Raw genomic sequence first — 15293 nt, 5'->3', positions numbered from 1 at the left:
CCAGAAAATGACAATCCGCATCTCAAAGGTGAGATAGTATGTAACATGTTCACACATTAGGGTTTCCCTTTTAAAATGCCATTCCTTTCGTGTTACTTGATACATTATCAGATGTGCAGTCCACATTCCAGATTTAGATTTATTCTGCAGTTTCACTTCAGGGGACCTTGTTCTAATCAGAGTAACAAGAAAATTGTTACCATTCTACACATACATTTTAGAATTGCTTTTTTTTTTCACACTGAGGCTGTTTGATATCGTTCCCCAACCTTGAAAAGTGTTCCAGATATAAAAAGGGTGCGGGGTTGTAAAATGACTAGTCTCCCTCCCACACTCACAATTGGGTTGGGGGCTAAGCTTTTTGTGTATGGGTTTTCTTTCTGTCTGCTAAACTGATGACTCCTGCTTGCACAGTTTCCTGTCGACAGGTGCACCCTCCTCCACCCTCCCCCTTTCAGTTCGTCATTAGAATCCTCCGTCACTGAGCCCTTCCCTCTAGCTGCTCAGTGTTTAAATAAGGATTGTTCTCTGATACTTCAGTACAGAGACAAGCCTGCAGTTTGTGGGAGCTGCAGGACTGAACACAGTCACACACCAACATACAGCACAGCATCACTGACAAGAGCAAGACTGTCACCCACTTAACATAACCTTTGTGACAAAAAGGACTTGGTCATTTTACAATCATCAAGGAATAACTCCAGGCTTTGATTGCTTTGAAGAAATATCTCATCACAATGTCTTCTCACATGTCATTGCTTCTGTGCATCACACTCCTGTGCTCTTTAGGTAAGTCATCTTATTACCTAGTTATATTCGTTTATGGAGAATCTTTGCATTTCTGCAGATTAACATATTTTTTAGGTATAAAAATCCGAGTACTAATAGCAGCTGATCATTTAACCTCCTCCAATTAAAGTGCTCCATAGATTTTAGAATGTTCATCAATTGATAAATGTCTTTTTTTTTTGTTACATTTAACAAGGATCACCAATTTTATTAAAAAAAAAAAAAAAAATTTGACATAGCATAAGGAAATATGGAGTTATAATTTTTCCTCAGCTATAGAGGAAACCAATTTTTCTTTAATCTAAAATGTTACCATTATTTTTTTATTATATATTTTTATGAATTATTATTATTATTATTAATTATATTATTGATATGTCCCCGATGTCCCATATTTACTTGAAAAGAGCTACAATGTGTTTTGAGCTGTGAGTAAATTATTAGGGGTATACACCCAGGATGCGCCTGTTTTCTTTGAAATGCTATTGTTTCTTATATACGGTGTAAAAATAGAAATAAAAGAGTAATCTAGTTTTAATACAGGAACACCCTAACCTTTGACGCTTGATGGGATTATGTTTGTGCCTCATGCCTTCAGAATACACTGTGTAACAACACCCTTACTTGTGTCCTGTCTATATCATTAGACTTTTATTATCTCAACTGGAGGTTTAAAATATACTTCTAGTAACTCCTTAATCTGCAAACAATATTCCAGGTTTTTTCAAAAATAATATCAATAATTCTACTTTTTTAGAACCCTGAGGTTATTTACACTCTTTTACGGAACAGTTTGTTAATGAATGAGTAAAAATAATTATTGCATTGCACAACTTTCCTTTGAATATTTTTGTAAATGAATAAACATATATATTTCCAGCTTTCCTCTTTCTGGTCTCATGCAACAGAGAAAATATACTTTATACAAACATTCTTGTATACTGCACAAGATTGATGGAAACTATATACAGACTAATATAGCTTTAATCAATTTTGTGCTGTATACAAGAATGTGTGTAGAAAGTATAATTTCTGTCTGTTGCATGAGATCAGAAAGAGGAAAGCTGGAAATGTGAAGTAAGAGGCCAATGATAAGGAACATGTGCCTACTTGTCTGGGACATAAGCTGCTGATGAGAGGAATGTGTGTATACTGAAATGGTGGAAAGAATGCTGACAAGTTTATGAATGAATGGATCCTTCAACAGTGTGTTTAGTTATGGATGGCACATTTGTCTTGTGGCATGACTAATGTTTATGTATGCAGTCTTCCAGGACAAGTGACATCCCTTATTTAACAATTTAACCTTCGGATTAGGATGTGCAATGCAACGTGTTGCTTTTGGTTCTTATATCATCAATTGATTTAGGGATACCATACTATACCCTTTCCTTAAAGTCATTCCTGGGTCAAATCACACTAAGGCTAGCATTGCTGTCTACAGGCTACAAAGTAATGTTGTTATATTAAAATGCTAGTGTTGAATTAGATGGATGACAGTAGAATGGTACTCATTGGTAAAGTGTGATCATTTGCCAGATATAATACGCTTTGCCTTCATTTTGTAGATTGTCTCTGTAAGGATTTATTCACAAAAGCAATTTGCAGGGTATTACCTGGATGCCTGTCAGGTTCAAGATTTAGTTTTTTCAAATCATCTACTTTATACCACAGTTTATTTAAAAGTACCTAGGTACCCTTCATGAGTCATTGAATTATTGGGTAATTCAGTATGCTAATTATTAAACTCTTTGATATCTGCAGCATGCCAGTACCAGGTGCATTGTTCTGAAGCCAGCGCTACCTCAGTCCAAACCAACGCAACATTACCTGAAGACAATCCTGTCGCTAATGGAACCGACAGCCTGAATAAGCCAAACAAGGATGAAGAAGATGTTGAAGAAGATGATTATGACCAGGATATTTCTGTAGGATATATTATAGATGATTCTATTCGTGGTAAGTTAGGAGAATACTTTTTTATATCTTTTAAATATAATGTACTGATACACTTTTTGACTGCCTAAATAGCTCTTGTCAGGAATCCAAAGTGAATATCAAATTTAAGGCCACTATAGTGAAACTGTAAACAAAAATGGAATGAGTTATGCTTCCAATTCAGGTACTTTGGCCTACACTGTGAAATTCAATTTGAATTCACTTTAAATATCTGACAAATGCCACTTATTGTAACTTACTCAATGTGTGATTGTTAATCGAGATTAACCTACTGATACGATTTTTGTAACTTTGACAAAATTGAATAAAAATTTACAAAAAAAAGATGCCACTTTAGTGATTAGCACTGTCAAATGTGGTTATATGGGGAGATATAATTTTCAGCTGGAAGAACTTCTCTAATCTACTACAATTTTTTATGCACCATATCAAATGATCTAGGATAAATCTCACATTAACTATCTAGCATTCTGTTAACAGGTGGCATTTTGTTGTGTGTTCAATAGGCAACAGTGTGTTAGCATTTAGGGAAATCGAACTGTACCATAAGTGTAGTCACCAAATTAGAACATAATGATTCAGATAAGAGAGATAATTGTTTATGTGTCTGGGTTTTCAGACAACCAGACAAACATAGAAAGAAGGAAAAAAGCCAATACATTTGGAAAAAATATACATTGTTTATGGCATCCCACACGCAATATGTCTCAGAACCATGCAGAGATGAAAAGAGACTCAGATTTGAGCTGTGTATAAAGTATCATACAATTATCTTTTTACGGTCTGCCAACCCTTACCTAATCTCGAAGAACTGTGTGGGTCTGAAAGCACATTGCTGCCAAAAATGATTCATTTCATTCAATATGGTGAACCTTATTATCAACATTAAGAAACTATCTGTCAAATATGAGGCTGTTCTTTCCCAGTTCATTTGAATAATGTAGAGCAGATGAAGAGTTTTCATAGCTATTTCTCTAAAATTTTCATTTGTTCTTTTCAGGATAGCTTCATTTTCTAATATATTTGCATATTGAATTCTGAAAAATGTTTTTTAGGCATATTTTTTACATTCCAATTAATGGTTGCACCAGGCATTTCAATGCTTAGGACCATGTTTCCAATACCAATTTAAATACTAGTTTCACATCTCTATATAACTCAGATCTTTGAGGGTTTTCTGAAGCCTGATTTGGAATCCAATGTTTGAATGAATAAGATTTGTTTTAGATAAAAGAAGGCACTATTAAAATGAGGGCTTATCTGTGGAATTCCGTAATGATTATAGTAAGCCGTATCTTTTCAGCTATTTTGTGATATTGCACCTCACCTCGCTGAGTCACATATTTTAATGAAACATGCCAAACATGCACGCTTTTATGAATAGCCTGCCCCTTCTCCCAACCCTTCCTTGAGGGCTTATGTGTACTCAGTTATAACCCATCATATTGTGAGTAAAGGTGAACTTCCGAAAAGGAAATGACTGATTCATCTTCAAGTAGCCATAGACAAAATAGGGTTAACTGTCTTAAAAGTTTAACTAGGTGAAGGGACTGTCTTAATATCTTTAGGTTGTGTCTGTGTACAAAGCAAGATCTCTTAATGTGCAAGTTCTTCCTTACAATATTCAAAGTATGTCCATTAATCATTAAGGGCTGTGGTATGTAGTTTAAAAGGTATGCCAACTTACTCAGTGACAAACATTCCACACTGTGAATTAATGTTTAATTTTGCCATACACCATCACCTGTTATGATGTGTAACTTGCTGTGATATTTGACAGGCAGTAGTTGCATTACAGGAAATAATTATTTGTTTATATTTCAATGGCATTTTTTTTGCTTGAATGGCTTTTACAATGTCATACCTTAGTAAACATCTCAAATATTCTTTGAATGTTTCAGAAATATGGGGGTCACTAAAAAGTCAGTTTTGGTGTTTAATGTAGCTTTACATTTATCTGCCGGTTATCTTAATTAACTGAAACTGTATATAAAACATGTTGAGCATTAACATTTATTGTTTTTTCTCTTCAATCAGTACAACCAGTAGTCAAGCCAGAAAACACAACTAAAAAAAATGAAAAGAAAAATGGAGAAAAGAAAGCAAAAAAGGCCAAAAATGACAAGAAAAAGAAGAAGAATCCATGCCTAACCACACATAAAGACTTTTGCATTCATGGTCAATGTAAATACCTTTCCAGTATTAAAGAGGTTACATGCAGGTGAGTTTCCCTGGAGCAAAATGGACGATTTAAAGGCCAATGTGTATCTATTGTATGTTTGTGAGTTTGGTATTATTTATAAGAATTATGATGAGAAGGTGAACATTTTTTAAAATTGTAGTGTTTATATCTGTGCTATAGAAATGGTTACCTCGTTAATTTTACATTAAACCAAACTGTTAAAGAGTCAGGTGCTAGATAGTCTGCTTTCTTGAACTTTGATATTTGCCAAATATCAGCTGGAAAAGTATGTGATTTAATCATGTAACAATGTACAGACACTATTTAGTAAGTAACCCCCTTCACTGCAGTAACTTGATAACTTGAAAGAAAGACTTAACTAAATTACCATAGGTCCATATATTTGACCTTCATGTGAATAATGTAGGAGTATTACACATCCCTCTGTCATTCAAAGGGTTTAGTTGCCCACATAATAATTATTAAAAGAATTAACTCATATTCCATCTGAGCTACTAATAATGGGAATAGAAGATCCCCACTCAGTATAATATTTCCATTATAACAAACAGTAAGAACTGGTATTTTATTTTAATAAAAGAACTACCTTGTAAGTGTGAGGTGAATAAGCACGTCTCAGATCATTGAATTTCAAGGCAGCCGGTTTATAAAAAGAGTCACACAGTACTTTTCCTGGAATGTGATACTTAGATGATGTCAAATTACATTCCAAGGATGACAAGTCTCTATCTCGAACTGTGCTGTCCATTTGTGAAATTCTATTTTAGGCCTAGCTTTGTCAGGACATTTTGACATGACCACATTAGTAACAAAAACAAGTAATTTTGATAATTAATCTGCATTTATTTTGACTTTTGCCAGATGTCAGAAAGACTATTCAGGAGAGAGATGCAGTACATTAAGTACAATGTCCATGAAAACACATACGAGTGAACTTGGAGATGTATCAACAGTAGCTTTGGCTGTTGCAGCAGTTCTTCTGTCAACGATCAGCCTTGTTGCAATTATTATCATCATTGTTATACAGTAAGTATTTTATATATATATATTTTTTTATATTTTGTGCTACCATTTTCCATCATTTAAAAAATTTTAAACTAAATTTAAAAGATAAAATTTACATAGACTTGGTGGTAGTTTTCTACCTTTTGCTTAACCATACCTGGCCTTTAACCCTTTGTTAAAATTGATGGAGACACAATATTTCAAGTTTGTTATAAACGGTAAACTTACTATTTATTGGACAAACTCCTAAAACTTAGACAACTGTATTGTTTAAATATATACTATGCAGTCTTATTTTTAGTACTGACCTTTAGTGATGTCCCGAACAGTTCGCCGGGAACCGTTCGCCGGCAAACATAGCGTGTTTGCAGTCGCGAACACGCGCGATGTTCGGTCCGCGCCCTATACGTCATGGAGGTGGGAGGGTCTGGGAGGGAGGGTCTGCTGCTGATTGTTCGGGACATCACTACTGACCTTATAATAATTAGATTCGTACACAATGCAAAAAGGTTGATTTATTGACCTTATGTGTGACTGCAGTATGACTATGCATGTGCATAAAATAATAAAGGATTCACAATAAGTGTGGATGGCAAATACTCAACCATATATTGTACATGTTTTACTAGAGTTATATAACATCATTTTAGAATCTCTTTGTTGAAAATGTTGGCAGCACATGCCAGATGTTCAAATAAAATTTAACATTTCTGAATTATTTTTCTTTAAAGCACCCGTAGGAAGTATTCTACTTATGACTGCGAAGCGGAAGAAAAAAAGAAATTAGGTCAAGAAAATGGAAGTGAAGAAATTGACGTATGATAGCATTTGTAAGTATATATGAAAGGGAATTTATTTTATCAATAACAATAATTGAAACGGTGTGCCTCACAGTATCTGGTTTCCAAATTGAAAGCGAGTTGAACACGTGGGGAAACCTAGAGAGTTACTTTAGCAAATTCTAACATTTACAGCACAATATAAAGAGCAAACCTAGTATATATACAATAAATTCAGAAGTATGGATTTTTTTCTCCATGCCAATGAGTATAGCCAACTCAACCTCTCAGTAGAAGAATTTTTGTCTAAGCTACTGTAATAAATTGTATTTCATCTTTAGAGAGAGCTGATGTGGCAGCATTTACAATTATGGGAATGTATGTGACAGTTATGCATTTGCGTATTCCATATGCCAGTGAACTCAGCTATACTACAATTTAGAGTCCAGATTTAAGCCATCTGTAAAACACTTCTATTGATTCAATACAGAGAGTTTTCATAAACACTGATAAATATATATGTGCAGTTTACAGTTCCATTGTAAATACAGCTCCAATGTTTATATCTCACATTTTTATTTTGTTGGGTAGAGGGAGGTGGGATACGTCAATGTGGAGCATCCTGCTGTATGGTTAAACTACTCAAAACATTTAGATCAGTCCTTCTTATTATATTTGCTGATTACATAGATTTCAAAACATATTTTTGAACATTCCATGTTTTTTTTAGAATTTGACATAGAAGTCTAACAAATGTATTTAGGTATAGCAGACAAAGTGAAGTATGCTTTAACATATTGATAACCTGTGCAAATGTTTCCTTTTTTAAAATAGAACTATTTAAAAAAAGAAGAAGAAAAAAAGTGAATATGCACTGCCGTGGTGAGCTGGAAAAAAAAGACTATTATCTCATCTACATTCTTGTCAAAACAACAAGAAATTATTTATATTTAAATGGAACAGACTTCTCCTGCATTCTGAAAAAGAAACAAGGTTTTTCTGGGAGTATCAAGCTATTTCTTGCCAACAAGTCAAGATCTCACCATACAAAGGAGATGTTTCGGAAGAAGTAAAATGTTGATGTGCAAAATATATCTATTTTTTTATAAATTAAAAAAAAAACATATTTATTTTTTATTTAAAATATTTAATGTATTGTAAATATGTGTTTAATATCTGACATTGTAATATATTTGTTACAAATTCAATAAATGTTTTTTTTATTTAAAAGAAAAGTGGACGTTTCAAAATTAATTAAATCCTTTAAATGATCGAATGGCACAAGATAATGGGGATGTATTCAAAACGATGCTATAATAATGAAAAAAGTAAATAACATAAAACTGCTAGACTGAGACATAATATATTTATGTTTTATCTTGCTACCTCCATAAAATTATATTAGTCTCTTGATATAACTCCTTAGATTTCCCACCTGAAACAAGGAAATGCAACAAAATAATGTTACACCTAAGCGTCTAAGCCATATGGGTACTGTGAAGTAGAAACTGAACATTATGTTTGCTGATATTGAAACTATTGTGAACCTTTATAGGTTAACATCATGTATGAAGAGTGAATTTTATAAAGGGGATTTGTATTTGGTTTGTCGGGACCAGAAGAGTTAATTCATTGCATGGTTCACTGTCTTGAAAGCTGTGCCCTACCTTATTATTCTGTAACCAGAAAATGCTGGTCTCTGTGGCAAACTACAAGTGAACCATTCCCCACAGGGCCTTCTGACACACACACACCAGTAAACTTACTGGAGTTTAACTGGGAGCAGTATCTAGTACTGCTTTGCAGCAAACGAGCTGGGCAGCAATGTTGCATTTATCTGTTCCAGGTAGTGTTACCATGCTCCCTGGGGACCAAAATATGTGTACTCTCCAGTGTAGTAGGCTTATGGTGTAAGTTATCAGAGGATCCATCTAGATGGAGTATTTCTCCTTTATTCAGAGCTACCCTTTCTTCAGTTTCCCTGGTACCTATCCCCCTTAGCCATTTGCTTAGCATAGCCCAGACATCATATCACCAGGGGTAGGTGCATATCCAACATTTGATTACCATACCCCCTATGTCACTGCAGTTTTCCACGAGGACTCCACATTGTTGTACTTGCTTGTTCAGCCTTTATAGTGCACCTTGGTTTATGGTACTAAATAAATATCCTAACTTTGTTCAATAAATAAGTTGTGTTCTCCTTCCACTAACCCAAATCTAGTGGTTGGGTATGAGGTTGGAAAAGCTATTTTCACTCCATGCAGTGGCTGGCTGAGGGGAGCGCTGAGGTTTTAGCAGTGGAGAGCTGAGGCACCAAGATTCTGTGGTAGCTCCATGAGGTGGAACAAAGTAGAAACATATACAATAGTTGGGTCTCCTCACCTTGCTGGGGGCAGGATTATTTTTTTATGGGGTAGGGGGTGAGGTTCTCCCTATATTACTGGGGGATAATGAGTGCGGACTGCAATGTCTTCCTACCTAGCTGAGGGGAGGATTACTGGGAGTTCAGAGGTCTCCCTACCTTGCTGGTGCAACAGCTGCAAGGCCCTGCCAATGCGGTCTTTCTATGACAACCCTGACCCACAGCTCTCTGCTGTTTGAAATCTTCTCTCCTGCTAGGGAGCTGGGCCAGGAGCTCATTGCACAGGAATTCAAAATTGGGTTGCAGGCACTCTGATTCTGATATATTTAATGCAAGCACTTGTGAGCAGCTTGAGTTTGGGTGGTTCCTTAATTTCAATACACCAGTGAGTGCTCTTAATTCAATACACCAGACCAATGAAACCATGGTGCAGCAAATTCTGGTGATTAATATAGAGAAGGATATAATAAGTGCTCACTCCAATAAACAGTAATAAAATAAGCAGCGGTAACCAGTACAAGGGTTCCCAACCTTGTGACAAGAAAGATACAAAAAAAGGGAAAAGGAACCGCACCCAGATATTAATTAATATATAAAATATACGTACATAAAAATTATTAACAATTCTTGTAAATCCTCAGAAATAAAAACAGAGAGAAAACATCATAGTGTAGTATTATTGAGTGAAAAATGAAATAGTGGAGTGAATTAGGGTAATTTTACACTCACATTTGGTAGAGCTTTCCAGGAGCTCTACCGTAATTTGCTTGGACGGAACAATCCCCGTCTAAGGATTTTTATCTCAGCGAATAACTCCAAATTTCCAATAGTGGTGGTATTATAAAAGAGATAAAAAAGAGAACTCCAATAGTATAGTATGTACTGATAAAATGAATAAAAGTACAGATAGAGAATGTGGTACTCACATTTACTAGAGCAGAAACTTGCTCTACTATAATCAGCTTGGGTGGTATAATCCCCACCGAAGGATATGGTGACCAGGAAGTAAAAATAGAAAATAGGTGTATATAGCTTTAAAATGTAATATTTAATAACAAATATGTAAAACAAAATGGCTATATATAAAAGAAAAAAGTCCCACTTTACGCGTTTTGCCTGTCAGGCTTCTTCAGTGTGAGAGAGAGTCTTAATACATGTCCTAATGCAATTATTGACAATGACTTCCTGGTGTGTTCGCTCGTGGAATGCACACGTCATTCCGGAAGTGACGCGGCGTTACCACGTGGAGTAGTGCTATGTGTTCTAGCGTGGAGCGCATCCGCGGCCATTTTAAGGTCGTGTGCGTCATACCGGAAGTGACGCAACGTCTATATACGCAGTGAATACTGCGAATAGTAGGCTTGGAACGCATCAACGGCCATTTTGGGACCATGTGCGTTCCATTTCGAGAAGAACCGCTTGGCGGTATTTACAATATACTTACTGATACCAATAGCAAAAGAAAGTTTTTATAAAACCATATCATCAATGTCCATCTTTTTTAAATCGAAAAAAGGTGCTGAATTTCTCCCTCTTTTTCAACTCCATATGGAATGGCATCATTGAGTATTATTTCGGTCATATTGGTGAATGGCACAGTTGTGGGAAAAAACATAAAAAGACACAAAGAATAATAAATCAATACCAATCAATACATCATAGTATATTATTTGTACATATGAAATCTATTATGAGTAAAAAATTAAAAAATAAAAATAAAATATAGTTACAAAATTACTTATATATAAGAATAAAAGTAAAATAATACAAAAACCACTTTGAAGGTTTACGGATGTATAGTAGGACATAGAGTTACATGTCTTAAAATATTACATATCATAAAAATATATACAATAAAATACATATCCCTGGAGGGTTAATACAAACAAAACTGTATTTAAGATAATGCTGTACATAAAAAGACATAAAAAAATGTGTAATTGGGTAAGAGATGGAATGGGAGTAGAGACAATTTATAATTGTAAAACATTTTTTTATAAAAAATATGTACAAAATTATAAAAAAATATATAAAATTATAAAAAAATAAACAGATCAAATTCTATATTTAATCCGTTAGGATATAAGGTATCTAGATGATAGACCCATTCCATCTCTTTCCGTCCTATTTTTTAATGTAATCACCTCCTCTCCAGTGATTTTTAATGGTGGTAATCCCCATAAAGATAAGATCCTTAGGATTATTGTTGTGGGTGCAGAAGTGGGAAGGAACCGAGTGATTCTTATAGCCCTTTTCTATATTTCTGCAATGTTCTGCCACCCTTACTTTTAGAGGCCTAATAGTTCATCCAACATATTGGAGGCCACACGGGCACTCCAGCAAATGTATTACATTTTTGGTATTGCATGTAATTGTCTCTTTAATATTAGATATTTTACCAGTGTTGTTTGAATTAAAAGTAGTTATTAATCTGAATGTTTGTTTTGTCTTTTTGCATGCAGTGCATGTATTGCATTTATAAAAACCTTTGATATTATTTATAAAATTATCTTTTATTTTATTCTCTACTTTAGTATAATTTTTTGTGAGGTGCATCTTGAGATTAGGTGCTCCCCTAAATACTATTTTTGGTTTTGCTGAAATTAAGTATTTTAAAATATTGTCCTCTTTCAATAATTGCCAATGTTTATTTATGATTTTTTTAAGTTCTCTATTTTTGTTATTGTAATCTAGTACAATTGGAAGGGATATGTTTTGTTTTTGAACTCGTTTTTTAGATAATAAGTCCTTTTGGTTAGTTATTAGTGCTTGTTCTAATGTGGATTGGATAATTGTATTATCATATCCTTTTTGTAAAAAAATATCTTTTATTTTTTCTGCTTGTTGTTTAAAAATAGTGGTTTCCGAACAGTTTCCCCTAAGTCTTAGCATTTGACTTTTTGGTATACTGTCTAGCCAGACTTTATTGTGACAGCTATTAGTATCAATATAATTATTAACGTGTACCTCTTTAAAATGTGTCTTAGTGTTAATTACGTTATCCTTAATATAAATATTAAGATACAAATACGTAATTTGAGTGTCACTTATTTCTGAAGTTAAAAAGATTCCTTCTTGATTGGTATTTAAAAAATAGATAAAATTCAGTGCTTCATCTGTAGATCCTTTCCATATAAATAAAAGAGCATCTATATATCATGAATAGGACACCAGGTTTTTTGCCCAGCCATGTCCATTCCATATATATCTATCCTCCCATTCGGCCATATAGAGGTTGGCATAGCTGGGCGCAAACCTGGTGCCCATAGCTGTACCTCTCCTCTGTAAATAAAAAACATCTTTAAACCAAAAATAATTATTATTTAAAATTAGGTCTATACCTTCAATTGAAAACTCTATTTGATCTTGAGGCATTCTGTTTTCTCTTTCCAAAATAGTTCTTACTGCTTTACATCCTTGTTGATGTTGAATAATGGTATATAGCGACTGGACGTCGCAGGTGATTAGTATAAAATCTTTTTCCCATTTAATATATTTTACTTTATTTAAAAGATTGATTATATCTTTAAGATATGATTTAGTTTTTATGACATAGGGTTGCAACAAGATATCGATGTATTCAGACAAGTTAGAAAGGAGGGACCCTATACCAGATACTATCGGACGGCCAGGAGGATCAATTAGACTTTTGTGGATCTTGGGGAGGAAATAGATGACCGGGATCCTAGGATGTTGTATATTTATGTATTGAAATTCGTTTTTGTTTAGGATTCCAGACTTCATAACTGAAATATCTTTTTTATTTCAGATGTAGGGTTATTTAGAAGTCTGCTGTATGTATCTAAAAAACGAGTTCAAAAACAAAACATATCCCTTCCAATTGTACTAGATTACAATAACAAAAATAGAGAACTTAAAAAAAATCATAAATAAACATTGGCACTTATTGAAAGAGGACAATATTTTAAAAGACTTAATTTCAGCAAAACCAAAAATAGTATTTAGGGGAGCACCTAATCTCAAGATGCACCTCACAAAAAAATATACTAAAGTAGAGAATAAAATAAAAGATAATTTTATAAATAATATCAAAGGTTTTTATAAATGCAATATATGCACTGCATGCAAAAAGACAAAACAAACATCCAGATTAATAACTACTTTTAAATCAAACAACACTGGTAAAATATATAATATTAAAGAGACAATTACATGCAATAACAAAAATTTAATATATTTGCTGGAGTGCCCGTGTGGCCTCCAATATACTGGATGAACTATTAGGCCTCTAAAAGTAAGGGTGGCAGAACATTGCAGAAATATAGAAAAGGGCTATAAGGATCAATCGGTTCCTTCCCACTTCTGCACCCACAACAGTAATCCTAAGGATCTTATTTTTATGGGGATTACCACCATTAAAAATCACTGGAGAGGAGGTGATTACATTAAAAAAATAGGACGGATAGAGATGGAATGGGTCTATCATCTAGATACCTTATATCCTAACGGATTAAATATAGAATTTGATCTGTTTATTTTTTATAATTTTATATAATTTTGTATAATTTTTTACATATTTTTTATAAAAAAAATTTTTACAATTATAAATTGTCTCTACTCCCATTCCATCTCTTACACAATTACACATTTTTTTATGTCTTTTTATGTACAGCATTATCTTAAATACAGTTTTGTTTGTATTAACCCTCCAGGGATATGTGTTTTATTGTATATATTTTTATGATATGTAATATTTTAAGACATGTAACTCTATGTCCTACTATACATCCATAAACCTTCAAAGTGTTTTTTTGTATTATTTTACTTTTATTCTTATATATAAGTAATTTTGTAACTATATTTTATTTTATTTTTTGAATTTTTTACTCATAATAGATTTCATATGTACAAATAATATACTATGATGTATTGATTAGTATTGATTTATTATTCTTTGTGTCTTTTTATGTTTTTTCCCACAACTGTGCCATTCACCAATATGACCGAAATAATACTCAATGATGCCATTCCATATGGAGTTGAAAAAGAGGGAGAAATTCAGCACCTTTTTTCGTTTTAAAAAAGATGGACATTGATGATATGGTTTTATAAAAAACTTTCTTTTGCTATTGGTATCAGTATGTATATTGTAAATACCGCCGAGCGGTTCTTCTCGAAATGGAACGCACACGGTCCCAAAATGGCCGTTGATGCGTTCCAAGCCTACTATTCGCAGTATTCACTGCGTATATAGACGTCGCGTCACTTCCGGTATGACGCGCACGACCTTCAAATGGACGCGGATGCGTTCCACGCTGGAACACATAGCACTATTCCACGTGGTAACGCCGCGTCACTTCCGGAATGACGCGTGCGTTCCACGTGCGAACACACCAGGAAGTCATTGTCAATAATTGCATTACCTATATAAAGGACATGTATTAAGACTGTCTCTCACACTTCTGAAGAAGCCTGACAGGCAAAACGCGTAAAAAATTGGGACTTTTTTCTTTTATATATAGCCATTTTGTTTTATATATTTGTTATTAAATATTACATTTTAAAGCTATATACACCTATTTTCTATTTTTACTTCCTGGTCACCATATCCTTCGGTGGGGATTATACCACCCAAGCTGATTATAGTAGAGCAAGTTTCTGCTCTAGTAAATGTGAGTACCACATTCTCTATCTGTACTTTTATTCATTTTATCAGTACATACTATACTATTGGAGTTCTCTTTTTTATCCCTTTTATAATACCACCACTATTGGAAATTTGGAGTTATTCGCTAAGATAAAAATCCTTAGACGGGGATTGTTCCGTCCAAGCAAATTACGGTAGAGCTCCTGGAAAGCTCTACCAAATGTGAGTGTAAACTTACCCTAATTCACTCCACTATTTCATTTTTCACTCAATAATACTACACTATGATGTTTTCTCTCTGTTTTTATTTCTGAGGATTTACAAGAATTGTTAATAATTTTTATGTACGTATATTTTATATATTAATTACTATCTGGGGCGCGGTTCCTTTTCCTTTTTTTGTAAATTCTGGTGATTGCTAGGTGACACCTCAGTTCATTTGCCTATTCCTTCCAGTCAAAATATCCACTCTTCTTCTCCTTCAGAATGTGGAGATAATGCTCTGTACTGCAATGATAGAGTGCAGTAAGACTAATTTTGAGTTATATTGGGAGACAATGCAGGAAAGAAATAATTAGGCACATA

General features: G+C 33.9%; 1 protein-coding gene across 1 annotated transcript; it reads left to right on the top strand.

Moving 5' to 3' along the window:
• The first annotated feature begins 556 nt into the window (after positions 1-556).
• AREG (amphiregulin) lies at positions 557-6799 on the top strand. Its single transcript, XM_063425298.1, has 5 exons — positions 557-789; positions 2554-2748; positions 4786-4969; positions 5813-5977; positions 6688-6799. The coding sequence occupies exons 1-5, from the start codon at positions 738-740 to the stop codon at positions 6776-6778; spliced, it is 687 nt and encodes a 228-aa protein (XP_063281368.1). The 5' UTR covers positions 557-737; the 3' UTR covers positions 6779-6799.
• The last annotated feature ends 8494 nt before the right edge of the window (positions 6800-15293 follow it).

Source organism: Pelobates fuscus, chromosome 6 (assembly GCF_036172605.1).
Source record: "Pelobates fuscus isolate aPelFus1 chromosome 6, aPelFus1.pri, whole genome shotgun sequence".
NCBI classification, from domain to species: Eukaryota; Metazoa; Chordata; class Amphibia; order Anura; family Pelobatidae; genus Pelobates; species Pelobates fuscus.
This window is presented reverse-complemented; position numbering and strand designations above follow the sequence as displayed.

What these genes read in the sequence shown, in the direction of transcription:
- AREG (XM_063425298.1), top strand. Translation starts at nt 738, where the DNA reads ATGTCTTCTCACATGTCATTGCTTCTGTGCATCACACTCCTGTGCTCT. An exon ending in CACACTCCTGTGCTCTTTAG is followed by an intron (nt 790 to 2,553) that starts GTAAGTCATCTT and finishes TGATATCTGCAG; the next exon opens with CATGCCAGTACCAGGTGCAT. An exon ending in TATAGATGATTCTATTCGTG is followed by an intron (nt 2,749 to 4,785) that starts GTAAGTTAGGAG and finishes CTCTTCAATCAG; the next exon opens with TACAACCAGTAGTCAAGCCA.